Source organism: Solanum tuberosum, unplaced genomic scaffold (genome assembly GCF_000226075.1).
Source record: "Solanum tuberosum cultivar DM 1-3 516 R44 unplaced genomic scaffold, SolTub_3.0 scf00133, whole genome shotgun sequence".
In the NCBI taxonomy this organism is placed as follows: Eukaryota; Viridiplantae; Streptophyta; class Magnoliopsida; order Solanales; family Solanaceae; genus Solanum; species Solanum tuberosum.
In genome coordinates this window covers 1,084,636-1,095,154 of record NW_006239056.1, presented here as the reverse complement: position 1 = coordinate 1,095,154, position 10,519 = coordinate 1,084,636, and the positions used below count along the sequence as shown (strand labels likewise).

Genomic DNA, 10,519 nt, shown 5'->3' with positions numbered 1-10,519 from the left:
AACTAGATAGTTACATAATGTCATATATGGTAAATTCATGTACAATATTATAATCAAAAAACATTTTATTTGAAATTTTTGAAGTTAGAGTTGAAGATGATTGTGATGTGTTTGATCATAGGCTAAGCAAATAATAATTCGTTGTTTAAATATACATTTTGTAAAGAAACAAAAAAAAAAGTAAAATGAAATATGATTTAAACATAAAACACAAAACACAATTTAAATTGAATAATTATCGTAATAATAGTGGTTTTAATGAGATAATTAGCCGTTTCACACAAATTATACTAACGGTCACCTTTTTCAAGATTTCATTCTTCAAAACCCCTCTTCTCAATTCCACACAGACATACACATTCTTGAATTCATGGCGGACAAACTGGAGATTTCATCCATTGAAGAAGATAAGAAGATTCCAGTATTTACAGTGTTAAAGAATGGGGCCATTCTCAAGAACATCTTCTTGCTTGATAACCCCCCACCTGGTTCAAATCAAGAATCAGAAATTGAAGAGATTTTGGTGGTTGGTAGACACCCTGATTGTAACATTACATTGGAACACCCAAGTATCAGCAGATTTCATCTCCGTATCCACTCTAAACCATCCTCACTCTCCCTCTCTGTTACTGATCTTTCTTCAGGTACTCTGCCCTGCTTTTTTTTCTGAATTAATTATGGTGGAATGCTTTTGGGGTTTTGTTTATTATGTTCAAGAATCATCGTATATGGTTCTTGAACATCATCTCATGATTTGGGAATCAAAAAGTTTTGATCTTTTGATTTGTGATGCTAATTTGCCTCCACGAGACCCCACTTGTGGGATTTCCCTGGGTATGTTGTTGGTGTTGTTGATGTTGTATTAGTGATGCTAATTTGAGTTGCTGTTTTCTTCCCAATTCTCTGTCTTTCTCTTGTTTGCTGTAGATTCATTGTATATGGTTCTTGAAACTTGAGTATCAAATTTATATGAGGTCTAAATTCTTGAACTTTTTAGGGGTTTCGTAGTTTCTCCTTTGGGCAATTGATTGTTAACAATGGTTGCGTCATCTTTGAATCTTAAACTACTGTTGTATTTGTATTGATCAAGACAAGATATGTGATTTTCAGACTCTTTGTACAGATGGAATTTATTGAGGTGTTAAATGTGTTTGTTTGTGTTTCCTGTAAAAGTCATTGTATGTTGCGTGAGCCTTTGGGGTTGAAATTCTTGAAGGTTTTAGGGGGTGAAGAAGTTCTGTGATTGCATATGAGCTTTTAAACTCTTGAATTCTTATTGGGGCGGAATTTCCTTTTTGTGCAACTGATTTCATAATGTTATAGTTGGTGTTGTTATTCATGATACAATGTCTGTTCTTTCAAGCTTCAACCATTTTTTCCCAAATTGATTTAGATAAGATTTCTGATTTTAATGCCATATCATTTCTTGTTTATACATTTTTTTTTCCTCTTTAGTGGTTTCTTGCTTCTTTCAGTTAATCAGTAAGGTCATTTTCTGAGGGTATCTTGTCCTTTGCAGTACATGGGACATGGATTTCTGGTAAGAAACTTGAATCAGGAGTTAAGGTGGAGTTGAAAGAAGGTGATAGGATGCAACTTGGAGGTTCCAGCAGGGTTTACAGGCTTCATTGGGTTCCAATCAGCCATGCATATGATTTGGAGAATCCATTTGTACCTACTCTTGGTGAATCTGAACCAGAAGAAAGCACACAGGAGGAACAACATCAGGTGAGTTGAATCAGTATCTTAATACTGTACTAAATAGGTTCAGTTTGTTGTTTGCTCTAACTTTTATCCTGAGCCGTGCTATATGCATTTATTGATATTCTAGGATGAGAGTGGCTTTTCTCTCCAGAATGACCAAATTCAGAAAGAGGATTATGATATGGTGCAAGGTCTAGACTCATCATTTTCTGGTATGAGTTCATTACCGCGTCTGAGAAGCTTGACTCCACCAGCTCCTCCAATGCTTGATAAATATGGGGCAGCAAACCAAAATCTACCAGGGAATATCCATGAAGAAGGTGAAATCAGTTTGCTGCAGCCTGCTTACCAAACTGACAAGGAAAATAGCACACCAGAGGCTCTTCTTGTCTCAGGACAGTCCCCAAATGAAAATGCAGATGGTACCCCACCAAGATCTCAGCAAAGATGTTCAAGTATTTGGTCTAGAAGGGGAAAACCCTCCAATGTTCAGATTCAAACTGGTAAAGATAGAGCAATGAATGAAAAAATTGACATGGAAACTGAAGTTGAATCGATTAATCGTGAAATAGCAGGAACTGTATCAGTTTCTAAAGATCTTTTTGCTAGTGGAAACAAGGATAAAGAAGAAGAGGTCTTTACTCCTGACAAAGAGAACCATACTCCTAGTTCTCTCTTCCTTGGATCCATGAAGAAATCGTGTCTTTCTGAGATGACAAATAGATCAGATAGAAAGTCTGTGCTTTCTACTATGGATGAGACTGATGAAGAAATTTTCACCCCAGACAAAGAGAATATGACACCAGAAACTCGTCGTCTGAGGTTAATGAAGAAGATTGGAAGCCAGCATCAAATTAAGCATCCAAAACTGTTTAAATCTTCATCTCTGAAACTTGTGGTTGAGCCCAGATTCAATCAGGCAGCAGGTTGTGTATCCCACAAAAAGGAGAAGCTAGGATCAACTACTAAATCAACACAGTCAGATATGGATGAAAATGATGAAGAAATTTTCACTCTAGATAAAGAGAATATGACACCTGATACTCGTTTGATGAGATCAATGAAGAAAATAGGAAAGTTGGAAGATCTGAAGCATCTAGAATCATTTAAATTTTCTCTGGACAATGTAGTTGGAACTCCATTCTGCTCTGAGAAAGATAATCTGACTAACAAAGTTCTTGTAGAACAGAAATCAACAATCCTTGCCTCCAGATATCCAGCAAGATTGGAGGTAAACACAGTGAAGAACAGAATGGATAGGGTGCCTTTGCAGTCACTTCTTGTGAACTACCCTGTAAAGACCAGTTCAATATCTCCAGAAGAGAACATTAAGTTGAGAGACTATCCAATCAAGCATCCAGAGACTACGGAACTGTGCCCCTTTTCCGTAAGTTAAATATCAAAACTTTATGCTGAAAACTACTTCTTTTTTCAAATTTAGCATAGACAGACAGGCATGCTTCTGAAAGGTCATAGATTTGGAGAAGTCTTCTTGAAATTGGTTGTTCAACAAATTAGCTATAATAGTGTTTTTCCAACGTTTCATTGCTCGAAACATACAAATTACTATTAGTCGTATAGTTGGCTCTCTGGTTTAAATGTAGTGAGCTCTAACTTGGGGATTATCTGCAGAATGAGAGTGTCATGGAACAGAAGAGATGGACCATTGTAGTAGACACTGGTTCATTGCTGAATAAAGAATCAAGGAAAAGTTTGCAGCTTCTGCAAGGTCTCAGGGGAACTTATATGATAATTCCTAGAACTGGTAATGAACTTAACCCTGATAATTTTGTCGTTTCCAAATGCCAATCATTTTTGTTAAATAGAATGCCTGTTTTCTCAGATCATTTACCTGCTCTTTGTCAACAGTCATAAGAGAATTGGATTGCATGAAGAGGCGTGCTAGTCTATTTAGAAGGACAACTGAGGTATCTGCAGCATTAGAATGGATAGAGGACTGCATGATAAATGCAAAGTCATGGATTCATGTACAGAGTTGTGCAGAGGAAACAAGAGCAGTGGCACCAACCCCTCCTGCTACTGCTCCATTGTCTTTGTTCAGTGAGGAGAATGACATGTTTCCTGTTGGCTTACATCAATTTTCTCCACATAGTGGTCTAATGGAATTTGCCTCACCCACAGCAGAAGATCATATCCTTGAATATGCCCTCTTCTTCAAAAGAACCAACAGAAACGGACAACTCGTCCTTCTTAGCAATGATCTTACCATGAAAATCAAAGCCATGGCAGAAGTAAGACCATAACAAATCCATCATCCAAGCTGTGTACATGGTGAATTTTCATTCTAACATTTATTTACACATGCAGGGTTTGAACTGTGAGACAGCAGAAGAGTTTCGCGAGAGCTTAGTGAATCCATTCTCTGAGAGATTTCTTTGGAAGGACAGCTCTCCCAGGGGAAGGACTTGGTCATGTGAGGATGACTTTGTTCTTAGGGAAACATATTACCACGGCCCTCCAAAGAAGCCATCAGTGTCAGGAGAAGCTGCAAAAGGGTTGAAGCTCATATTGCTCCATAATTCTCATTTTAGGCACCACATCAGTACAGCCAGTTGAACCAGTTAGCTATTAGCTAGCTGTATACAGCCTCTTCTCTTCAATTGCAACAATCATGTTCAATTTCTTTTGACAGTTTTAGATTGTGGTGCTTCGTAATCAAGGGCAAGAAGGCTCTTAAGAGATAGGGGTGCAACAAAAAGTAATGATGTGGAAGCTATCATGCCATGTTCTGAAATAGCAGCATTGTAGTCTTCTTGAACCATTATTGCAATGAAATTGCTTGATTCTTTTTTTCGTGTGTGAAGAACAATATAAAATTTTGGTTTGCGCTTGTCCTCAACTTGCATTGTGGTTTCGTTAAATAATATTGCATCCGCGGTTCTAGTCTTACCCCCTCCTCAAAAAAAGGAAGAAGAAGCATTATACAGTTTGGTAGATTTCTTTTCATCTGATTGCTTAAAGGTTCGTAACTGGCCAAATGATTATTACAGATGGATCTGTTAGTGAATGTTACGAGATTCTTAGAAAGGTTGAATGAGGCTTCTGTAAAACTGCTTCAGACAGTTGATGCGTTTTCCTTGTCACTTGCTGCAATTGACAAACTCATAGCAATAATGATACTAAATAACTTAAGGAAAAAACAGTTATTCTGAAGAAAAAAAATAATGACATGATAGAATAATAGCTACAGTGAACCAAAGACAAATTGAATACTGGTTGATGTTATTCCATTTCACTAGAACTCATAAATTTTGCAGCCTTGTGAGGAGGGTATTCACATGATCCAGATAGCAGAAATGAGAATGAGCTATCTGACTCATCAAATGGTGGTCGAGGGAACTCTTGAAAACCATTAAGATTGCTAGTATCAAAGTTCAAAGGTGAGTAATAACTGCTTGGATTGTATGGACACTCTTTTAGAACCCCGGGTTTTTGAAACTCATTGCCATGTGAAGCATTTACCTTATAGTTTTCTTGTCGAGCTTTCATGGTGACTTCACTGGTTTGGCCCCGGTCAGATGTCCCAGCAGATCCTTTAGTTTCATCCGGAGAAACTGCAGGAGTATGACCTTGAAAAAGGGAAATGTGTCCAAAAAGCTTGTCTTTCCTAGAAAATGTTGTTCCACAGGAACAAAGCCACTTATCCTTTCCACAATGCTTTTCATGTGTTTTAAGATCAGCAATTACTGAAAATTTCTTAATATTACATCTACTGCAAGTATAGGCTTTCTCACAGTGGGTTCTCTTGTAATGGTTTTTCACACATAAGATCGTCTTAAGAGGTTGAAATTTTTTATGCTCCTTATTGCGCTTGCATCCAACATAAGGACAGGAATACCTTTTGATGAGTATTGGCTCAGAACTGGGTTCTTTATGAGGCTTTGCAAGAGCTGCTGGAGTCTTGTACTCATCTCCATGACCTCTCATGTGCATCCGCAAATTGGCATCCCTCTTAAATCCCTTGCCACAAATTGTGCAAAAGTGAGTGTGTGGTGCAAGGATTTCCTCCTTTTCCAATTGTAGAATCTCATAGGAACCGGGAGGAAGGTTCTCTTCTTCCTCAGCTTCATCTTCATCTTTTAATTCATGTTCATCGGCAGCATGATTGTGTTCAATCCCACAATCTCTCAACTGGTCAACATGGTTGGACTGATCTTCCACCTTCGCAACACTGTCATTACATGTCAGCCCACCAGCACTAGTACCTGCTGTAGAAGAAACTGTGACACCACCAGCCTGCCCAAGCTGGCTGGCAGCAGGGATCGCAGAGGAAAGTGTGTGCTTCATAGTTGGAAGAAGACTTCCTGCAGTTGATATCAATTGGACTATAATAGAGGTAAGATCAGCTGTGATTAACTGTTGTTGCTGAACTATAAGGTCATTTCCCTGAACCCCATCTTGACCTCTCCGCCCAACAATCAAATGCACCAGCTCCTGGAGCTGATGAATCTTTTGTTCGAGAAACGAAAGGTTGTTCAGCAAAGCTCTTGGATCCCAGTCATGTATTCTGGTCGTGTCATGATTTTCATTCCTCTGATGCCCCTGTTGATCCATCTCAGATGTGTGTTTCGGTTTAGCAAATCCAGAAAACTGTTGCTCAATCCTGTTTTGTTGATCCAAATAAGAGGAACCTTCCCACTTCTGCGCATGCAGATTTAAATTGGTAAATGAATGGTTATCTGAGGGCATAATTTTCAGCAATTCATTGCCAGACGAAGAAGACTTTATCCAAGGATCTTCACTTAGACCGTCGTCAGGATCCATATCTGAATCTGCTTCCTGAGGTAACAAGAGTACACAAAGAAAAGATGTAAAACAAAAAAAATAAGAGCACTTCAACCAAAATCAATTGAGTCCATACGAAACAAGCATGAAAACAGTATTCATTCAGTTAACATGTGAATTCATTGATCATACTTTTACAAAAAAATTATCAGAAGTGTACTTCAACCACATCTTTAAAAGAATCAAAAAAGAAACGATCATCAACAGATGAGTTTTATGATATGATATGATATATGATACATCAAGTGTGATGACACACAGAGTAGCATATGGGTACATGTAGATACTTTACTTTCAATAAGCTCTTTGAACAATATGTACTAAATACCTATACCACATCATACCTATTCGACATAACTACATCAAGGCAAACAAACAGTCTACACGATAGAATGGATGGTACAGTTCGACCAAATTCATTCTTTCAAACAAGAAAGTGTTCAATCCAGTGTACAAGTCATTAAATCTGGTGTACTAATTTCATATTATTACTCATAGTTTCTTTTGCCTATATTATCTTGTTTTCTAATTCAATTGTCATGTAATCCAGCTACAGAACTAAATATCCCACAGTAAACTTCCACAAACACAAGCATCAGAATATTTAGTAAGAAGACATAGCTTTTGAGATAGATATGCAACACAAAAAGCCACACCACATAAATTTTACATGAATGTTTGATAACTAAGAAAAACCCAAATTCCAGTAATTTTCAGGTTTAAAGATTGGTAGGAACTTTGGTTCAATTCTAGGTCAACGCCCCCACCCCCCTCATCTTCATTTCCCTTTATACAGGTCAATCCATCCCCAGAAGAAAAATCAAGAAAAGAAACCCAAATTTCATTTTTTGAGTCTTTTTTGACCAACCACCCCCTTCACCACCAACCCCAAAAGAAACTTCAACCACAACATAATTTTCTTTAAAAAATGGGAGATCTCAACCTCATCAATAATCATTTCTGAGAAAACCCCAATACAAGATGCACATCAAAGATTCAATCTTTCTCTTCATTTATGTTTGAAAAACATCCTATTGTCAACTCATCATCAAAGACAAAAAGGAAAAAACAGTTAAAAAGTTGTAAACTTTTTAGCAAGAAGTCATCAGAGATACACACCATATAGAGACAAAGTGTTAGGATAGAAATAATGAAAACTCACCAGATTGAAGGTCAGCCAATGGTTCTTCTTTCTTTCTATTGGGAATTGTGGGGAAGGGAAAGAGAGAAGATGCTGAACCCAGTTTCATATATATAATAAAAAAATACTTACTGGTAAGCATATATTGATTCTCTTAGCTATGGCTGTCCCAAACAGAGTCAAATGCCTAAAGATGGGACCTACTCAGCATATCCCCACCACTTTACCGCGCTCAAAATCGAACCGAAATTAATAATCTAGATCGAAGGATTATTGATTATTAGGTATATATGTTCATTCTTTCATTTTTTATCATCTTAAACTCTTGATTATTTTACAAAGTGTCGGTATTTATTTTTGAGCAAGATATAATTTGTCAACTCATTTGCATAGTTCATTTGGTTTATCGCGCCTTGCTTTTAAGTAATTCTCAATAATTCATTTTTATCAAATCTTAACGGTTAAATTGATAACTAAATTGATAAATAATAAATTGATATTTCAATAATTTTATAACGGTTTAACTATCCATAAATCGATAACTAATAAATTAAATCGATAAACTTTAAATTGAACCGAATCATATATACCATGTTTTGGCAAAAGAAAACATGAATAAATATATATGTGCACATTTTATCATTTAATTATGATAATAATATATTTTGTAATTATTAGAATTAAATTATTCTATTCATATAAAAATTAAAAATGGTCCAGTATTTACTTTTGGTTGGTGAGAGTTTTTTGTTTGGTCGATTGGAGCTATAGAATCTATTCTAAGAAAAAAGCTTTTACTTTTAATGTATCTTATTTATGCTGCACGAATCACATGTATTTATATTATACTTTTTTTTAATGTAAAATACATTATTACTTTTTAATTTACGTTTAACGAAATTGTACCTTCTTTATTTTTTTTAACATAAAATTTAATTGTATTCATTGACCTTTTTAAAAAAAATTGTATATGCTAAATCTAATTAAAATACTCGATTTATGACGAAGAAAATTGTAATTAAAATGAGTCAAAAGTAAATATATATATATATATATAACTTTTGATAGATTTGGATATTTTTTAACCTCACACTAACAGGTGGAAATTTTTTAGTTTAGGAAGAAAGGAAATGTGACATTTTATAATTAATATTGTGATTGTTGTTTAACACAGATATGAGTTAAAATTTAGAAAGTACAATATAGTTTAGTAATTTATTTTAATGATGATTTTAATACTTTAATAACGGTATGAAGTAGACCTCTTTTGGCTTTAAAAATAGTAATATGGACTCACACGTAAAATAATTAGATAGTTCAAATTTGAATCGCTTAGCATTCTATAACATTCACAAGTTATTTGTTGCTTGTTGGATTATGAGCATTTTAATATTACATTAAAGTGCATAATTATATTAAACAATAAAAAGAGAGTGCGTCATTTTTTACTTACTTTAAAGTTATTTTTTATATTTGTCAAACACTTCAAAAATCAAAAATTGACTTAAAAGTAGGTTTAAGTCAATCCAAACACCCTCTTAGTCATTCAATTACCTTATAGTAATTACCCCATTATATTCATATTCATTGCAAGGAAAATTTCCTTCTCTACAAATAGTATTGATCTTCCTTTGGGTTGAGTACAAGATGAAACAACAAGAGATAGATATGAAAAAGAGTGGAAGAAAAGATGAGAAGTATTACCTTGTGTAGTAATAGAGAGAGTTGAGACAAAGAAAATATTCAAAGTCTTCAACTATATTTACTATACAAAAGAGAGTAATTATATATTGAAGGAAAGTGTTCTTATGTGGAGCTTTGAACTCTTCAATTAATTTGGAGTTGTTTGAGTTATACAACGTTGTTGGGTTGTTGTATCTAGAAGGAAACAAGTCAAGAGTATTACTGCTGGATCGGTGTATATTATTTCGCAGTGAGCTTGAATCTCCTAAAAGAGAGCGGGATATTCGCACCTCAGCCTAAAGATTTATTTATTCATTTTTTGTTCATTTTATTTCAACTGTAATTTATTGTATTTGTGATATATTGCACCAACATAGTTCATTTGTTTACACGTAGTGGAGGTTTGAATCTAAATGATTCAGACATTAGGCAATTAAGTGTTTCTTTTTTCTACTTAAAAAAGTCTCTTAATGGGTCAGAATGAATTAGATTTGTGACAAAATCTTATTCTCATTCGGACCCTTTTAAAGATACTTATATTTTTGGGGAAAAAATTGTGCTCCATATTTTTTCTTTTAAAACATTTAAGTCTCTCTCATTCTCCAACTTTATCAGTTATCCAAATTATTTTTCTTAAACTTTTTATTTTTGTTCTTGATGCTTGTTTGTCAAGAATTGATAAAATTTATTGTAAAATTTTTATTTGATTAAAGTGCAAAGCAACTTCATAAATATGTGATGATGGTGCCTTTTTAAATTTGTTTAAAAAAATCATTTGAATGTATCATGTTCATTATTTATTTTAAAGAAGAGTATATGGACAAACACACTATAAAACATAGAGATTTTTCACTTATTTATTTAAGACTAATCTGTGTTGAATTCTTTTTCAAGAAAAGATGACTACATTTATTTTCTAACAATTATTAGTATTATAATTTATACATGTAATCCATGTAGTTTCATTTTATTTCTGTCAAACTTAAAATATATATTTATAATTCAAATATCTTATCATTTATCAAAGAATAACATTTTTTCCCCAATATTTTGTTAATCTAATATTTAACTACTATTTTTTATATATATATTTATTTTATATATTTTATTATTATATATAGAAGAGCCAAGTTAAGGTCGACCAAGGCAAATTTCTCTCTCTATATATATATATATTATTTTATT

At 34.3% G+C, this 10,519-nt stretch overlaps 2 protein-coding genes across 2 annotated transcripts; one reads left to right on the top strand and one right to left on the bottom strand.

Moving 5' to 3' along the window:
* The first annotated feature begins 276 nt into the window (after window positions 1–276).
* Window positions 277–4,513, top strand: LOC102592133 (FHA domain-containing protein PS1). The gene is made up of 6 exons (XM_006351102.2): window positions 277–644; window positions 1,520–1,728; window positions 1,832–3,091; window positions 3,337–3,469; window positions 3,574–3,956; window positions 4,033–4,513. Exons 1-6 carry the CDS (start codon window positions 371–373, stop codon window positions 4,279–4,281), a joined length of 2,508 nt encoding a protein of 835 aa, XP_006351164.1. The 5' UTR covers window positions 277–370; the 3' UTR covers window positions 4,282–4,513.
* Window positions 4,514–4,818: 305 nt separating this feature from the next.
* Window positions 4,819–7,780, bottom strand: LOC102591806 (protein SENSITIVE TO PROTON RHIZOTOXICITY 1). Its single transcript, XM_006351101.2, has 2 exons — window positions 7,673–7,780; window positions 4,819–6,504 (listed from the first exon to the last, which is right to left on the bottom strand). Exon 2 carries the CDS (start codon window positions 6,487–6,489, stop codon window positions 4,948–4,950), a length of 1,542 nt encoding a protein of 513 aa, XP_006351163.1. The 5' UTR covers window positions 6,490–6,504; window positions 7,673–7,780; the 3' UTR covers window positions 4,819–4,947.
* Window positions 7,781–10,519: the final 2,739 nt, after the last annotated feature.

Coding starts and splice junctions, on each gene's coding strand:
- LOC102592133 (XM_006351102.2), top strand. CDS start 371: ATGGCGGACAAACTGGAGATTTCATCCATTGAAGAAGATAAGAAGATT. Junction 3,470..3,573: donor TATGATAATTCCTAGAACTG/GTAATGAACTTA, acceptor CTTTGTCAACAG/TCATAAGAGAATTGGATTGC. Junction 3,957..4,032: donor AAATCAAAGCCATGGCAGAA/GTAAGACCATAA, acceptor TTACACATGCAG/GGTTTGAACTGTGAGACAGC.
- LOC102591806 (XM_006351101.2), bottom strand. CDS start 6,489: ATGGATCCTGACGACGGTCTAAGTGAAGATCCTTGGATAAAGTCTTCT.